The 18,792-nt window shown below is 48.8% G+C and overlaps 1 protein-coding gene across 1 annotated transcript in view; it reads right to left on the bottom strand.

Moving 5' to 3' along the window:
• Nucleotides 1–11,174, bottom strand: part of TBCA (tubulin folding cofactor A) — a 358,316-nt gene extending 347,142 nt beyond the window's left edge. The window contains exon 1 of the mRNA XM_086960748.1: nt 10,904–11,174. Within this exon, the coding sequence (XP_086816874.1) occupies nt 10,904–10,956 (53 nt within the window). The 5' untranslated portion in view covers nt 10,957–11,174. The remainder of the gene's footprint in view (nt 1–10,903) is intronic.
• Nucleotides 11,175–18,792: the final 7,618 nt, after the last annotated feature.

Below are 18,792 nucleotides of genomic sequence, written 5' to 3'. Positions count from 1 at the left end.
AATTCCAGTTTTCTGACTCTTCAACTCAACAAATTTTGGTGACGATTTAGGAGGAACCACAAGGTGCCAAACTACTCTTACGGCATACTTTCGCAAGGAACTGTAGTTGCTTTCGGAAGCAAGTTTTACTATTTTGGCAGAGAGTGGGGGCCAACTCAAGTGCTGCTGCAAGTGGTAAGTGCCATGTTAAGAAGACGGTGCATGGAAATTGGCTGGTATTATGTTTAAGTACTGCCTGGCTAGAGGCTGCGGTGGAATGCACAAGATAGTTGTTTGTGGAGAAGGAAGTGACGTGGTCCATAACGAATCAACCTGCTGAGTTCTAGATGAAGAGCGTGACCTCTAAGTAGACCTTCATGCATGATGTCTTTAAGCAGCGAGCCGACATTATGAGTGCAGTTATAAGGATCCACGAGTTGAGGCATAGTAGATGTGTTCATAGCTATCAACGTGGGACGTTCGCTATGTACAGCAGAAAGAAAATCAAGCAAAGCGTATCAGTTTAACACTTCAATCCTTTCGTTGGAACGTGTCACCGTTTTGGGAACAGTTTTTCATCACAAAGGATTTACAACTTTGCGTTCCACATGAAGGGGAGCAGTTTTTTTCATTTTTTTAAATTACTAATGACACAAACTACCAAAGCTTCAGTTCATTGCACAAGTAGGGTACCTACAAGTACTAGTGGGATACCGGTACTGTCGTACTGTATACATTTTTGTGTCTGCAGTTACAGTGCCAGTATTCAGGGAACTGACTTAGTGCTGTGCCGAAAGAAAGTGAAAGTGGAATCGTATCTTGAAGATTTTGCCTCATTTGCAAACCGTTAAAGGTTGAGGGGTGTGAGGGTGTGTGTTAGGGTGAGGGTGTGTGAGGGTGAGTGAGGGTGTGTGAGGGTGAGTAAGGGGATGTGAGGGTGAGTAAGGGTGAGTGAGGGTGTGTGAGGGTGAGTGAGGGTGTGTGAGGGTGAGTGAGGGTGTGTGAGGGTGAGTGAGGGTGTGTGAGGGTGAGTGAGGGTGTGTGAGGGTGAGTGAGGGTGTGTGAGGGTGTGTGAGGGTGTGTGAGGGTGTGTGAGGGTGTGTGAGGGTGAGTGAGGGTCAGGGGGTGTGTGAGGGTCAGAGGGTGTGTGAGGGTCAGGGGGTGTGTGAGGGTCAGGGTGTGTGTGAGGGTCAGGGTGTGTGTGAGGGTCAGGGGGTGTGTGAGGGTCAGGGGGTGTGTGAGGGTCAGGGGGTGTGTGAGGGTCAGGGGGTGTGTGAGGGTCAGGGGGTGTGTGAGGGTCAGGGGGTGTGTGAGGGTCAGGGGGTGTGTGAGGGTCAGGGGGTGTGTGAGGGTCAGGGGGTGTGTGAGGGTCAGGGGGTGTGTGAGGGTCAGGGGGAGTGTGAGGGTCAGGGGGAGTGTGAAGGTGAGGGGGAGTGTGAAGGTGAGGGGGAGTGTGAAGGTGAGGGGGAGTGTGAGGGGGAGTGTGAAGGTGAGGGGGAGTGTGAAGGTGAGGGGGAGTGTGAAGGTGAGGGGGAGTGTGAAGGTGAGGGGGAGTGTGAAGGTGAGGGGGAGTGTGAAGGTGAGGGGGAGTGTGAAGGTGAGGGGGAGTGTGAAGGTGAGGGGGAGTGTGAAGGTGAGGGGGAGTGTGAAGGTGAGGGGGTGTGTGAAGGTGAGGGGGAGTGTGAAGGTGAGGGGGAGTGTGAAGGTGAGGGGGAGTGTGAAGGTGAGGGGGAGTGTGAAGGTGAGGGGGAGTGTGAAGGTGAGGGGGTGTGTGAAGGTGAGGGGGTGTGTGAAGGTGAGGGGGTGTGTGAAGGTGAGGGGGTGTGTGAAGGTGAGGGGGTGTGAAGGTGAGGGGGTGTGAAGGTGAGGGGGTATGAAGGTGAGGGGGTATGAAGGTGCGAGGGTGAGAGTGTGCGAGGGTGAGAGTGTGCGAGGGTGAGAGTGTGCGAGGGTGAGAGTGTGCGAGGGCGAGAGTGTGCGAGGGCGAGAGTGTGCGAGGGCGAGAGTGTGCGAGGGCGAGAGTGTGCGAGGGCGAGAGTGTGCGAGGGCGAGAGTGTGCGAGGGCGAGAGTGTGCGAGGGCGAGAGTGTGCGAGGGCGAGAGTGTGCGAGGGCGAGAGTTGCGAGGGTGAGTGTGTGCGAGGGTGAGTGTGTGTGAGGGTGTGAGGGTGTGAGGGGGTGGGGGTTGTGAGGGAGAGGGGGTGTGAGGGAGAGGGGGTGTGAGGGAGAGGGGGGGTTGAGGGGGTGTGAGGGTGAGGGGGTGGGAGAGGGGGTGTGAGGGAGAGGGGGGTTGAGGGGGTGTGAGGGTGAGGGGGTGTGAGGGTGAGGGGGGGTGAGGGGGTGTGAGGGTGAGGGGGTGTGAGGGTGAGAGGGTGTGAGGGTGAGGGGGTGTGAGGGTGAGGGGGTGTGAGGGTGAGGGGGTGTGAGGGTGTAAAGGTGAGGGGGTGTAAAGGTGAGGGGTGTAAAGGTGAGGGGTGTAAAGGTGAGGGGTGTAAAGGTGAGGGGTGTAAAGGTGAGGGGTGTAAAGGTGAGGGTGAGGGAGGAGTGAGAGGGGAGTGAGAGGGGAGTGAGAGGGGAGTGAGAGGGGAGTGAGAGGGGAGTGAGAGGGGAGTGAGAGGGGAGTGAGAGGGGAGTGAGAGGAGAGTGAGGGGGAGTGAGGGGGAGTGAGGGGGAGTGAGGGGGAGTGAGGCGGAGTGAGGGGGAGTGAGGGGGAGTGAGGGGGAGTGAGGGGGAGTGAGGGGTGTGAGGGAGAGGGGGTGTGAGGGTGAGGGGGTGTGAGGGTGAGGGGGTGTGAGGGTGAGGGGATGAGGGGGTGTGAGGGTGAGGGGGTGTGAGGGTGAGGGGATGAGGGGGTGTGAGGGTGAGGGGGTGTGAGGGGATGTGAGGGTGAGGGGGTGCGAGGGTGAGGGGGTGCGAGGGTGAGGGTGAGAGTGCGAGGGGGTGTTAGGGTGAGGGTGACAGGGGTGAGGGTGACGGGTGAGGGTGACAGGGGTGAGGGTGACAGGGGTGAGGGTGACAGGGGTGAGGGTGACAGGGGTGAGGGTGACAGGGGTGAGGGTGACGAGGGGGTGTGAGGGTGAGGGTGTGTATGAGGGGGTGTGTGAGGGGGTGTGAGGGGGTGGGTGAGAGGGTGAGTGAGGGTGAGAGGGCGGGTGAGAGGGCGGGTGAGGGTGTGTGAGGGCGAGGTGGTGTGAGGGAGGGTGAGGGGGTGTAAGGGTGAGGGGGTCTGAGAGTGAGGGGGTGTGTGAGTGAGGGGGTGTGTGAGTGAGGGGGTGTGTGAGTGAGGGGGTGTGTGAGTGAGGGGGTGTGTGAGTGAGGGGGTGTGTGAGTGAGGGGGTGTGTGAGTGAGGGGGTGTGTGAGTGAGGGGGTGTGTGAGTGAGGGGATGTGTGAGTGAGGGGATGTGTGAGTGAGGGGATGTGTGAGGGTGAGGGGGTGTGTGAAGGTGAGGGTGTGTGAGGGTATGAGGGTGACGGGGTGTGAGGGTGAGGGAGTGATGGAGAGTGAGGGTGGGTGAGGGGGTGTGAGGGTGAGAGGGTGTGTGAGGGTGAGGGGTGTGAGGGTGAAGCGGTGGGTGAGGGTGTGTGAAGGTGAGGGTGAGGGTGAGAGGGTGTGTGAGGGTGAGGGGGCGTGGGGGTGAGGGAGGGTGAGGGACAGGCATTGGACATTGAGGGACACAAGCACTGAGAGGAGCAGGCACGGGGCAGTGAAGGACACTGGTTTGGGGCAGTGTGGGTCATGCTCTTTTAGTACTGAGACCCACTCATGGTGCATTTGGAAACATACTCAGGCTCACAAGAACTGCCATTGAGCACATCCTTTTACAACAGAAATTGATTTACATCTCATTAGTTTCTATTTCTTCGGGCTCACACAGTCACAAAATAGGTCCCTTAATTCTTAAGCACCTAAGAGCTCAAGGCAAATCACTGAACTCAGACGTTTTGGTGGAAAATTAGAAATACTAAATATTAGGTGTAGAAGTTCTATCTTGCAGTTTTTACTGCCGACTCATAATTTCTTTTGAACTTCAGACAACCCCATTTTGATTGGACAGCAAGGCCCTAGTTACTTTTCAAGCAGAGGACAGGCTAATGTATCACACTTTTGGGTCTTTTTTAAACTCTTGGCGCCATTTAAGCAGCAGAGCTCCACATTGCTCAAGATGAGAATGGCACAGGGGTTTGGGAGCTAAGCAAGTTGGAAGCAATCTCGGTATCGGCCTTCCTGACCGGACGACCCATGTATCACCAGATGTATCGATGAGGAGAGAACAGTTTCTAAGATTGCAAACCCGTACAAAGAACATTGGAGCCTCTTTTCCTTTATTTTGACAACAAACAATAAGAACAGGAAATAACACGCATTGGCAAAGCTTGTAGGGTTCACCTTTAGCTTTGCAAACGTATTAGCTTTTCCAATGTCTTTTTTTGACAATGCCATTCAGCATCAGCAATACCAAAAAATGGTTATTGCCGATGCTGAACAGTGTTTGCAAATTTGAAAAAGTGCAATGGTGCATATGCGCACGTGTCACCACGCATGCATGCCTCATGTTGGTCGGGCGAGCCCAGCATTATCAACCATATATCTTGATAAAGTAGCCACTTTCTTTTTTGTTTACCATTCCAAAATGGCACACTTATTTTGAAACTGTGAACAAGAAAAAACATGAAAAAAGCATTTTTGCTAGAACGGTGCAGCCCACGAAAAAACAGCTGGCTCCAAAAAAAGTTGTCAAAAAATGAGAAAGCGAAAGATGAGCAACAGTGGAATGGATGTAATGAGCAATGGGATCAGTAGGGGGGGGTAACAGAGGAGCTTCGATGGTGAAATGAAAAATATTTAAAATAAATTGAAACAAGTTTGAATGCAGTTAGAGGGTGCAATTTCGAAAAATGCTTGCATTTTTGTTGGGTGAAAGACAGGATTATTTTTATGTTTAGGACCTGCAATACAAACAGAGGGCACACACAATTTGAACTGGGGTGCGATGTCGGGCACCGGTTGAAGCTGAGCAGAGGAAAGGCAGCGCTGGGAGGGGGGCCGGGCAACCATGCCAGCATTCCGATTCACGAGAAGATGGTCCTGTTTATGACCTGCGGAGCACGTGAAGTGGCTGGTGGCAAATGGAATCAAAGCGGCCGCGGTCGCTTTGATGTTCTCGTCTTGTCTTGCTTTGTGGTAGGAGTAGGGGGAGCAAGTCCTATGCACGCGCCTGGCTCACATGAACTGTACGCGATCCGCAGTGGGTAGACTTTTTTGGTCTCCTTACTATAAATCTCGGCTACCATCGCTTCGGGATGGAATAGATGAATTCTGGCTAGCGATAGCGCATGCGAAGTCTCCGGTGAAACCTAACAAAGGCAAACATGCGGGAAGATTTGCCCCGTCAAAGAGAGAATCCCTACCTAAAACTACACATTTTGTACAAATACACCACAAACACTTCCATGAATACATTATGGGTTCATCTGACACAAATGTCAAATGATGAGAACAAGAAAGATGCAAACTAACAATATGAAGAAAGATGGAAACAAACAGTACGAAGGCGGTCTGCAGAAACATCTGTAATTGTAATAGGGAGTATAAATATATGCTTGACAGTGTTCGATTTTATATAAATTTGCTTTCCAAAAAAAAAGGTCTACATAGCAAACTAACAATGTACCACTACTCCAAATAAATGTAACAAAAACTTAGGAGGCCAAACACTTCCCTAGCTTAAAGGAGAAGAACAGTAATGATAATGCTTAAAAGATGATCTAAAACAGAGAGCACTATTTGCAGCTGTACCTCGAAAACTGCCAATACATAATGAAATCCACTACTGCAGCATGGATTCCCATGAACGGGTAGTATTTGAAAATGTTGTTATGCAATATATTTTTTTAAATCAGGTGCAATGCCTATGCAAAAACATGCACTGGCAAAGCCAAAAGGTTTTGCGTTTGGGCTTCTTGGCTTGCCAATTGTTTTTGACGGTGCTGTACAGCGTCAGGATGCGTGTAGTCCCATCATCAAAATAAACATGCATTGGCAAAGCCAATAAGTCTCAGTTATCAACAAAAGGTTACCCCAGACAAACAAATCAAGGTTCGGGAAAGGGGGAAGAAAAACAACAACCATTAATAACACTTCTCGCTTAACCGATCTACATTCATCAATGAACTTAATCCCATGTTGTGAGACCCCAAAATAATTTGTTTGCATTTTTATTTCATTTTGCAAGACTACTTTTTTCGAAAAATGTTCTTCTTTTCATTATTACATGAACTTTCTCATAAATACAATGCTTAAAACACATACATTGATTTACAGACAATACCACCATAAATACAAAACCATGACAATAAAGTACATATTAATATGATACTATATCTCCCCACTCAATTCCTATCTCTCACTCATATACCACTGCCATGCACTTCATATACACAAGTCCTTTCTATTCCCAGAACACAAATCTTTAACAAAGGAGGCCATTCTTTTTTAGCCTTTCACTGATGCGTCTTGACCTGGGTTTGTTAGAAAGATTGGTCAACGCAGGTTTCGGTGGAATGCAGGTACTTTCAACCACCCTCTTCAGGACCTAATACTCTTGAACTTCTTAATTAACCCAATACAACACACAGGGGAATTTCTAGGTCTATTATCATATAGACTACAGCTGTATTACTGAATTTTTTTACATTGACACGCAATCTGATATGGTCCACTTGGGGTGACCATTAAATCACCACAAACGTTCCAACCCTCAAATCATTTGATGCTTAGTTCCATTCAGTTAGCAGAGTGGAAACAGCAATTACACCCTTCTAAAAGATAACCACACAGGTGTCCTCAGTGTCGGCAAAATACGGCTTGACCAGCCATATTTTGCAGACCTTGAGGGCTCCAGTCAAAGCTTCCACACGAAGAAAGCAGAATCCCTAAGATTTTGTGTGTGTGTGTGATCAGATCAAAGAAGGGTGCAATTGCTGTTTGTGCCTTACTAATTAAATTATTCCAAGCATCAGATGATTTACAGTGAGTCCCACACGTTAGAATCATTAACTATTGTTGCGGGGATTCTGCACATACACAGAACTGTGCGCAGGAAAACAAGACCTCTGTGTGTAGGGGCTAAACCTTCCTATCGCCTGAGTACCCAAAATCGACTAGCTATAGTGTCTCATTAGTTCTCCTACATAATCACAAAGCCACAAATGATTAGACAACCCAAAATACAACACTCCTGACTCTTTCAGGAATCGCAGTAGCAAGACGTACCCATTCGCTCGCTCACTCGTACACAATAAGAATAGACAGAGTCACTGTTAAAGTTAAAATTGTATTTTTTAACTATAGTGCTCTATAATGCAGTATATGAGCCACTTTTAGCAGCAAAATGCATAAACCCAAAACAGTTTGCATTGTAGCAAGTCCATAGACTATAAAAGGGAATGTCATTGTATACAGACAGAGGATAAAGGACTATAAGGCCCAACCACCCTCCCCTTGGAAAGAAGAAGATTTATTATATTAAGGAAGATCTCTGGGCTTTGTCAGCAGACCCCATACCTTAGTGCCTAAATGGTGTTTTACATCATAGAAACAGCACAGCTCTTCTCCCTGGAAAGGTCCCTCTCCAACTGTGTGTTAAACCTACATGCAACCCTGTAATGTCATAGCACGAGTTTCCAGCAGCTGCAGCTGTGTAGCATGTTTTGTCTAAGTGCTAGGGACTGCCCAGAACAACAAGGGGCATTGTTTATTGACCTTGCACTCGGTGTCCAGACTAAACTCCTATAACAGGCAGAGAATGCAGAAAGCAGACAGTTCTCATGTGAAAGGCACAAACAGAGTCTTGCAAAATAAAGTTATGTAGTAGAGCGTGCAAAAGCAGCATCATGGCAGCAGAGGTCATGTTCACTTAGCAATGTCGACAATGACCCCAACGGCCATATGACACGCTCCCCTTGATTAAGTCGTAGCATACATTTAATGAGGACCTTAGATTAGGCAAAAAACAATATAAATATCTGGAGAGGAAATGGAGACAAGATTACAGTTACAGTTTAGACACCAAAACTGCTTACAAACAAGCACTGAAGAACCATTATTCAGAGGTGCATCAAGCCAAAAATGTTTTCTTTGATAACAAGATTGCGGAAGCTGGTGATAAATACAAAGAGATCTTTAAAATTGTGAAACCGTTTTGAATCTAGAGGTCATCTCTAGAGACTGCCAACCTTCAGCAGAATGGTGTGACCAACTGGATTTGTTTTTTGATGACAAAATTTCCACTATCCAAGCAAATCTACTTGTGGATGCGCACTCTGTAGGTATAGGTCTCCACACTTGTCAAGGGGAGGCCAAGCCTCGTTAATTTTAGTCTTATGTCCTTGAAGGATTCCTTGGAAGTGATCAAGAGTTTGAAGTTAGGATCTCCTTCCTTCCCATAATATTGCCCAATGTAGCCCAGGTCATTAATCCCATCATAATTAGAGTGTTGAACACCGCTTTACAATCGGACAAGATTAATGCAAATTGGAAAGGTGCAAAAATCCTATCATTAGTTAAAAAACCCACAGCGGATCCCAAACTTCAGGGTAATTATAGACCTATCTCCTTTCTCAAAAATTTGGGGAAAATTTGCCAACTCGCAACTTTCACAATTTTGGGAGTGGAACAATCTCTTACACCCTAGTCAGTCAGGCTCTGCACCCCAACTTAGCACTAAAACTGCTTTGCTAGAAGTGGTAGAATATGTAAGAAGAACCATGGACAAAGGAGGCAAAGTCATCTTGATCATGTTGGACTAGTCAGCGGCCTTCAATACTGTCCATTATCGAAGACTCCTTGATCGCCCCCAGGCAATCAGGATTAAGAACATAACTCTGAACTGGCTCACCCCTTTTCTGAATGAAATAAGTCAAGAGGTTTGGATGCCTTCCTTTTCTTTTAAAGCGAAAGAACTGATGGTTAGGGGGTCCTCAGGTCTCTGCTCTGAGCCCTACCTTGTTCAACATTTACCTCACTCCATTTGCAGTATTAGCGGAGTCCCTAGGTGTTAAAGTAATCTCCTAGCTTCTCTTCTCCTGTGGGAAGGGAGAAAAGTTTGCTGGGGAGGCTATCAAAAACTTCCTCTCTAAGGTGTTTCAGAGGCTGGCCATTAATCAGTTAAAATATCATCCGGATATGACTGAGATGATGATCTTTGGGTCCTCTGCACCTGAACTTTAGAGATCTTTCTGGCCAAAGGATGTTCCCCGCCCTGGCTCTCAACAGGACACAATAAAGAACTTAGGCATTAAGTTCAAGTGTCCGCCCCTTCCAACTACAAATGATGGGACTGACAGTTTCCTGCTTCGGGCTGCTACAGATGCTGAAACAAATGCTGACCATTTTGTTAGTGTGTTCCAAAAGAACTGTAATCCAGGCATTAATAACTCCTAAACTGATTACGGGAATGCCTCTACTTAGGTGTCCCAGAGTACCTTCTTGGTAAATTCTTCTCTCATCTTGGTCCGGTTACATGGAACAAACTTCTTTATGAGCTACGTTCTATCTTCCTACGTTTAAGAAAATCTTAAAGACACAGCTCTTTCAACAATCTTTATAGGCCTAACCCTGTGGGAACCATTATGTCTGTTTATCGCCCAGACACTCTTTGAGTAGATGCGCGCTGTAGAATACTCATTAACATAACGTGGGGAAGTGCCATCACCCTTCTCAGAGAGCTCTGGAAACCTGGATGTTCAACTCCACTTAATTTTGGAAAACAAAAAAAGGCAAATTCCTATGAGGGTACTAGATGTCACGGTTTTCCAGTGTGCTACTTGCACCCAACTCTGGTGCAGTGCTACAAAAGAAGCATGAACTGTAAAGTTGTCTCACTAGCATTACACTTAGAATGCACCCATATTTCCGCTATGTATGAAGGTGTGCGCTAGGTCACTTAAACCTCTCACAACACTGGCATGCTCAAGTGCATCAACGAGCCCGCTGCTACACAGCTGGTACACGTCTCTGACCTTTGAGCATTACGCTCAACTTTATCCCGCAGAGGCCAACTCCACCTGCACGCCTTTCTGGGCACTAGGGCAGTTCTTTCCACCCTTACCACTCAAGCATCTCTTTCACCACACAAACAGCTTTAGCTGTAGTAACTTACCACAGACGACACAATCAGATCACATCTTCTGTCCATGTGGATCACAACATGCTTGTCCCACACAGAACATCTGCTTCGCTTCGGGTGCTTCAAAAGTATCGAGTACTCTACAGTCGGCACAAACACGATCAATTCATACCAAACACTTCCCCTAACACTTATTTAGACACTAAACTGTACCTGCTTCATTAAAAAGCAACAACGCAAAGTAGTGAGCTATACAGATAACATATAGCATTGTAACACAATTTGATGTATGGTAGTATCCTCATATGGCCACAGTTCAGTGCGTGACAGTACCATCACTTAAGCTAAGGATGAGTTACGTTCAGTACAGCTGAGGTTAGGAAAGCCACACGCCCAGGGTGTGGCAGTGCAATCACACAGGTACAACAGTTTTTTTTTTAGTTACAGTTTGTCAGAGTCGGGTGTGCTAGCGAACCTAAAAAGCATAGCAAGGACCTGATCTGGGTACAACTGTTGTTTGATGGGGCACTTATGGGGCATGTTAGTCCTTCCTTGGGACAAGTGGCAGCATGGACGAGCTTCCACGATTTGGGGATGATGGGGGTATATGGGGGAGTAGGAACCTTTTAGGAATACATCTGCCCGCGATTGGCTACAGTGATACTCTGTGGGGATGCTGTACTACGACATGCATACAGAACAAGAGGGTCCAGGCCGTGAACCCTCAGCCCTGAGTGACTCAGCTTCTTGGTGTGGAGATGGCAAAGAGCTTTAATAGCACACTAGCCATGCACTCACCTTTTTACTACACCGGTCTTGATCTTAATCTGTCTGACGCGCGGGTCTGCCATTTCTGTGTGGAATGAAGGTTTGAAGAAGCGGACCGTACTGCAGGAAGGTAGATGAGTGCACACAACGTGGAATAGCGAAAGTATCTCAACGCGCACCAGCGTCTGAGCATGGGCGTAGCAGCGTCACTAGAGTTGCCACCTTAAAGCCAGGCCGTTCTCAGTACAAGGAATCAGCAGAGAACGATCGGTCTGCCTGACACTAACATGGCTTCCGCGTCAACGCCGTGCCGTCGATGTGCGTGCCTTCAATGCTTCGCATATGCTGGGAGGAGCAAAACATGTTTGGCAGGAGCTGATTGAACTTGCGCTATCCAACTCCCGGGTAACGCTGTCAAGGACGGCGGTTGGTTGTTAATTAGCCTTTTGCAGATTTTTTTTATGCTTCTTTGTACCTTCTAATAAAACGCTGGTCAGTACAATTTTTAGACAGACAGGTCGGTGGAGAAGAAAGTACAGGTGCTTCCAGAAAGATAAGGATTGTCTAAAACTATTGTGCCCAGAAATATTATGTGCTAGAACCTTCTATAAGAACATGGAGCGTGGGATTAGCCTGCATTCTGCGTTCCAAGTGACTAGCGAGCGTTCAGTCAAGTCAATCAACCAAGGGACACTTTAAAGCGCACGGCTACCCCCTGTGAGGTTTCGGACGCTAACGAAGCAGACCACAGAGATTTACTGCTCGAGTAGATATTACCATTACTTACAGAGACAGGTTTTGAGTGCCCGTCTAAAATTTTGCTCTGAGTTCAGCATGCGTAAGTGGTGAGGTAGGGTCAGGCCGGTTCTGGTGGCTCACTGAATTAATGCATCCACTGCAGCGCGAGCCAAGATGCCCCGTTGCTGGGGTGAACATGCACATGTTATGTTATGTAGGGCATTCCAAAGTTTGCCTGTCCTTATCATGAAAGACCCCACCCTGTCTCATTAGGTCTCGCAGAGCTAGAGCTGCACCTCTGTGAGGCCTATTCTGATCATCAAGATTTCAGAAGGGGACTTGAAGCCCCGCCCATTGGCTGTCATTATCATTTATTCTGAACGTTGGCCTCCGATTGAAATCAAGGCTTTTTTGTTACCGTCCTGTCTCCTTCTTGGCCATTCCACCCGGATTCAATCGTTTGCTTGCGGCGTTATCCGGTCTCCTTCATTAAGTGGGTAAGCACTTTTTTAGGTTTCGCCTGGCCGAAGGCTGCGCACTGCGCAGCTTTTCGGCGTAGGCGAAATCTTATGTTAGAACAGAGTGGGCTTGGGATTACGCCCTCTGTTCCATTGGCTAGCTCCATAAATGGAGGCTAGCCATTGGAACAGAGATCTTTCCGTCATGGCCGGACCAGATTCGTGGGCTTTCCCGCTATTTTTTCCCTCTCCGCCTCTGCGATGTCGGCATCGCGGCGGTGGGCGTTTCCTTTTTTTTGGGTCGCCATGTTTTTTCTTTATTTGTAATTGGCTTTTGCAGGAGTCGGCTGGAGTGCCGGAGGAAGTCCAGGTGAGTGCTTGCTGTTTAGAGCTCTGCCCTGCCGATCCTACACCCACCCCGAGCTCTGCCCTGCCGATCCTACACCCACCCCGAGCTCTGCCCTGCCGATCCTACACCCACCCCGAGCTCTGCCCTGCCGATCCTACACCCATCTCTGAGTTCTGTTCACTAACGAGCCATCGCTAAGTTATATTAGAGCCAGACTGCACTAGTAGGAACAGCCTTGCTGCACTGCTCAACCACCTGAGTTAATGGCGCCCCCCTCCCGCTGTCCGTCTCTGTTTCCGCCCTCCTCCCGCTGATTAAGTCGGCCGTTGTATTCTTTCCCTGCTGTGGTCTTTTTCCCGCCCCCTCCCGCTGTCCGTGTTTGTTCCCGCCCTCCTCCCGCTGATTAGGTCGGCCGCTTTGCTGTTGTATTCTTTTTCCCACCCCCCTCCCGCTGTCCGTCTTTCTTCCCGCCCCCCTCACGCTAAATAAATCATTCAGTGGTGATAGTAAGTTTGCAATCTTGCGGAACTGCGAGCTAAAGGAATTAATATGACAACGAGGTACTGATGAAAAGCATGGTCAGATTCAGGTTACGCTTCCTCAAGAAATTCAGCTGAGAAGCAAAACATTACTTCACTTTCTCGTACTGTATGTGTTTATTGTTTTTCTTTCATTTGAAAAACGGAGACCACGGGACACTGCTTCAATTCCTTTGTGTCCCTTTATTCATATACAAGCTCTAGCTGAACCACAGCCATATATCTGCCCCCCCCCCCACACTATAGTTTGAATCTTCAGATTATGGGGTGTGAAAAGTGGTGAAGTCAGCTGTATTGGGCGCCATGTTTTTCTTTATTTGGAATTGGCTTTTGCAGGAGTCGGCTGGAGCGCCGGAGGAAGTCCAGGTGAGTGCTTGCTGTTTAGAGCTCTGCCCTGCCGATCCTACACCCACCCCGAGCTCTGCCCTGCCGATCCTACACCCACCCCGAGCTCTGCCCTGCCGATCCTACACCCACCCCGAGCTCTGCCCTGCCGATCCTACACCCATCGCTGAGTTCTGTTCACTAACGAGCCATCGCTAAGTTATATTAGAGCCAGACTGCACTAGTGAGAACAGCCTCGCTGCACTGCTCAACCACCTGAGTTACCAAAGCACGTTCTAGACCCACTGACTCACCCAGAGCCCCAAACTACCCGATAATCCCTGCACGGATGAGTCCTCGGCGTTCGCTGGAGCATTTCGGAAGTACCGAGCCCAGCTGCACGGTGAGCCCCAGATAACATGAAGCGTCCACCGCTCAAAGTAGAGCCGTGCTGCACTAGTGCATACCCGAGTGAGACGGGTGACACTTTACTAGTGATCACTGTAGTGAGCCACCCGGCCACTACAAACATCAGACCTACTCCGCTACACCGATCGGCCACCAGCCGAGGCACAGTAACGCTGCAATAGCGCACCAGCAATTACCTTAGGATGCTGCGCTACCGAGCACCGGCTGACTTGGGCGCCCGCAACTCTAATTTGCCCCAGATAAACGCGCAGTTTCAGCATTACTGTGCTGTTGTATTCTTTTTTCCACCCCCCTCCCGCTGTCCGTCTTTCTTCCCGCCCCCCTCCCGCTAAATAAATCATTCAGTGGTGATAGTAAGTTTGCAATCTTGCGGAACTGCGAGCTATTTTTTCCGGTGATGGCGCCCCCCTCCCGCTGAGTTAATATGACAACGAGGTACTGATGAAAAGCATGGTCAGATTCAGGTTACGCTTCCTCAAGAAATTCAGCTGAGAAGCAAAACATTACTTCACTTTCTCGTACTGTATGTGTTTATTGTTTTTCTTTCATTTGAAAAACGGAGACCGCGGGACACTGCTTCAATTCCTCTGTGTCCCTTTATTCATATACAAGCTCTAGCTGAACCACAGTCTTATATCTGCCCCCCCCACACTATAGTTTCAATCTTCAGATTATGGGGTGTGAAAAGTGGTGAAGTCAGCTGTATTGTTACAAATGTCACTTGGACACTGGCGATCAATATGACACCACAGATGCACTGTGTAAATGCTGTTACAGTCTCTTGTACGCCAGACATTGAGCAAATGATGTTATAGCTGGGACTTCGGACTTGTTCCTGAGGCAGGCCATCACAACAGTAAAAATAGGCAGTGACTCCACAACAGCCAGTGGTGCAGGCAAAGCGTCCCAAACAACATAATTAAGAGGCACCACAACAGTCACAGCAGACGGTAGGACACCAAGGGGCGTCAGAGCAATCACAGGAACAGGATTTGACGCAGTGGCACAAAATTTCGCAGAGTTCACCCAGACTAGAAACGACTTTACAGTTGTTAGTATGCAGGCTGTAGTCAGTCAAAAGATTAATGCGACCACAGTCGGTCAGTTTAGCAAAATGCATGTGATAGCACGCTACGGGGCAGGGGATGGTGCGACACGCCGTGAGCATACATACCAACCCTCGCCATTGAGGCCTTATCTAACGCCACCTGAGAGCAGATCGTAAACAGCCAGCGAGAAAACTACAGTGATGGAAAGGCTAAGGGGCGGTACGAGGAAAGGCTCACAACCTTACAAGCCCAGCGATTGGTTACAAGAACAACCCACCCGGAAAAGACTTCCCGTGTGTGTGTGTGTGTGTGCGTGGCTCTGTGTGTGTGTGTGTGTGCGTGCGTGGCTCTGTGTGTGTGTGTGTGTGTGTGTGTGCGTGGCTCTGTGTGTGTGTGTGTGTGTGTGTGCGTGGCTGTCTGTGTGTGTGTGTGGCTCTGTCTGTGTGTGTGTGCGTGGCTCTGTGTATGTGTGCGTGGCTCTGTGTGTGTGTGTGTGTGTGCGCGAGGCTCTCTCTGTGCGTGGCTCTGTCTGTGTGTGTGCGTGGCTCTGTCTGTGTGTGCGTGGCTCTGTCTGTGTGTGTGTGTGTGTGGCTCTGTCTGTGTGTGTGTTTGTGCATGGCTCTGTCTGTGTGTGTGGCTCTGTGTGTGTGTGTGCGTGGCTATGTCTGTGTGTGTGCGATGCTCTGTATGTGTGTGTGCGTGGCTCTGTGTGTGTGTGCGTGGCTCTGTGTGTGTGTGCGTGGCTCTGTGTGTGTGTGCGTGGCTCTGTGTGTGTGTGCGTGGCTCTGTCTGTGTGTGTGTGTGTGTTTGTGCGTGGCTCTGTCTGTGTGTGTGTGTGTGGCTCTGTCTGTGTGTGTGTGCGCGGCTCTGTGTGTGTGTGTGCGCGGCTCTGTGTGTGTGTGTGTGTGTGCGCGCGGCTGTGTGTGTGTGTGTGTGAGCGGCTCTGTGTGTGTGTGTGTGTGTGTGCGCGCGGCTCTGCCTGTGTGTGTGGGTGGCTTTGTGTGTGTGACTGTGTGTGGGTGCTAATGCAATAGGTCTTGCATATGCAATCGATTAAGCTATTGGCAATGTAAATGACAATGCCATTTATTTATGATTAAAAAAAATAATAAGCAATGCCAGTAGCTCTACCTTTAATAATGCAGAGACCATTGCATTGTAAATGCTTGTTTTCCTTGCCTTCCCGCCCCCCGCTGTCCGTGTGCCTGCCCGCCCCCCTCCTGCTGTCCGTGTGCCTGCCCGCCCCCTCCCGCTGTCCCTGTGCCTGCCTGCCCTCCTTGCCGTTTCCTCCCCCCTCCCGCTGTCCGTGTGCCTGCCCGCCCCCCTCCCGCTGTCCGTGCCTTTAACTTTGTGCATTTTGCATAAGGTACTGCAGTGCATTTTGTATCTTGTGATGCCGGAAGTTGAGTGTATGTTATGCCTTGTGAAGGTGGTGACTGCTGTGTATCTGTGTGCCTTGTGAGACAGGCATTGTGAGACTTTGACCTTCATTGAGGTTGGCAATGTAAATAACAATGCCATTTATTTATAAGTAAAAAAAAAAGAAATGTCATGAGCAATGCCAATAGCTCTAACTTTTCCAAAGGCGAAACCATTGCATTGTAAATGCTTGTTTTTAATTCGCGCAATGGCAACAGCTTGTTTAGACAGTCTCTGGCTTCGCAACGCTAGTTAAAGGTAGCTGCTGCTATCAAGCATGTCCAAATGTTTTTCTGCTTCTGCAAGCACTGCTCTGGAGAGAGCCTCGAGGCTGGCCTGGCATGATATGGTGCTACAAACTCTTGCTTTTTTAGAATCGATTGTCCCGTTACCAACTAAGCTCAGAGCCATAGTGCCTCAGCGTACACCCCGCAGGCGCTTGCGTCATCAGCCCCCCACCCCTTTCAATATATCGTTAGCTGACGAACAACATCTGTCCTCAAAATAAATGTGTTTCGCGCTGTTCGTCAGAGGCGCCCTCTTCTGTGGGGGTTTAGTTTAGTTTTGTTTTTGTTCTCTGCACAAATCCCTGATTTCCCAGCTCCGTGCAGGGTTGCCCATCACTCCCATACCACCACATTATTTTGAAAGCTAAGCGCACGGCAAACGTCACAAGAGGTAGCGGATTTTTTGTACAAAGTGGCTGCTCTGCTTTTGGCCCATTCTCTTCCTCTAAAATATCAATTTTTTACGAGATGCAACATATTTAAAAGTGTGATCAAAAGCCATGGCTGGCGTGTTTTTTGAGTGGACTGGCCTGGTTGAGTGAAATATGAGACACGTGATTATGACTCTAGCATATCAAAAACAAGGCATACACACACACACACACACACAGACTAAGCTCATACCTTCTGGTACTCTCCCTATGGCCAGTAGGCCTCATAGCACAGTGCTTCAGCAAGGCCCACATTTACGAGTGATGTAGGTTCAAGTCTCATGAGTTAACATAACAGTAAACACACTTTGCTCTATATCTTTTCCTAGTATGCTGTTTTTTTTTTAAACAATGAGATGTAAAGTGCACTGCGATTTGGAGCCTGGTCCACATATTTTGAAGACCAGACCTTCTGTACAGGTCGCGTGATTATCCCGATTCAAACATAATTGCGTCATCACCAGTCCACGAGGCGTCCGCTTGCTTGCATCAGCTGAGCAAAGGGGATGTTCGTGGTAGTGACTTCTGTCCTGGGTCGGATTGGGACAAAAAATAGTTTTGGCCACCAAAATGAAAGTAGCCCCTATCAGAGAAGCAGATAGTTAAAAAAAAAAAAGAAAAAAAGCATTTGCCATGCAATAGGTCTCGCAGTTGTGAGAATTTGAGCTATTGTAAATGGCAATGCCTTTTATTTACATATTGGTTTTTAGCACCTTGCCTGCTCATGACGAGCTGAGCTCGTCATGAGGCACGGTGCTCCAGTGCTCATGACGAGCTCAGCTCGTCATGGGCCGTGGAACGCTCAGGTGCGGGGAGAATTCCCCTGCTGTGCTAAGCGTTCCACGGCAGCCAATGCACCTGTGACGAGCTGAGCTAGTCATGAGCACAGGAGCACTGTAGCTCATCATGAGCATGCGGGCGCTGTGTGCGCCCCCCTCCCCCCCCCAGCACTGCGGGGGAATTACCCCCGCAGCGAAGGGTTTAAAACATAAATAAAAGGCATTGTCATTTACAAAGCCAAATGCTTTTTTTAGAAAAGTGAGGGACATGAAGGTAACGCTGATGGTTGGATCTTAGTTTCCCCTCCTGGCAGTACAGGCTAAGCCACTGCCTGAGGTAGTCGGGCTGTTACCCTAGATGGCACGGAAAGCGAGGGTGAGGGCTTTGAATTCGATCCTACTGGCTACCGGGAGCCAGTGGAGCTGTTTAAGGTTGGGGAAATGTGTAGACCCATAGAAACCTTGTGAATGAGCCTTACAGCTGCATTCTGCACTGTTTGAAGCCTTTTGATCAGGTACCCTGGCTTCCCCAGATTAAGACAGTTGACATTGTCAAGATTGGATGTCACAAGGGCATGGACCGTGATCCTGCGCCTCTCTTCTGGCAGGAGGCCTAGACATTTTCTGATAGATCTGATTTTGCCAAAGCAAGCTGCTGAAATTTGCCGGGTCTTGACCAGCGAGGACCAAGTCCTTTTCCCATCTGACTCCAAGGTTTTTACCGATACCTTGGGGGGGACAGGATACCCAGCTCCATAGGCCACCGTAGACATGGTGGTGGATGTGATGCTTGATTAAAAAATGAGACCTCCGTCTTATCGACATTCAATTTCAAGCAATTTTAATTCACCCATCCTGCAATGTCTTTCAGGCAGTCTTTGAAAGAGGCAAAGGCTGCCGTAGAATGTTCTTTGAGGGAAAACACCAGCTTGGTGTGATCTGCGTAAGGGACCACCTTGACCCTCCTCCTCAGAATGAGGGCCGACAGTGGAGCCAGGTAGATATTAAAAATCAACAGGCTTAAGGCATAGCTTTGGGGCACTCCACATCTAAGTTCTTTAACTGATGAGGTGTAAGGGCAGAGAAAAAACTTGCTGACCGCATCCTGTAAGGTAGG

This window comes from Lissotriton vulgaris, chromosome 3_1 (genome assembly GCF_964263255.1).
Source record: "Lissotriton vulgaris chromosome 3_1, aLisVul1.2, whole genome shotgun sequence".
NCBI lineage: Eukaryota > Metazoa > Chordata > Amphibia > Caudata > Salamandridae > Lissotriton > Lissotriton vulgaris.
This window is presented reverse-complemented; position numbering and strand designations above follow the sequence as displayed.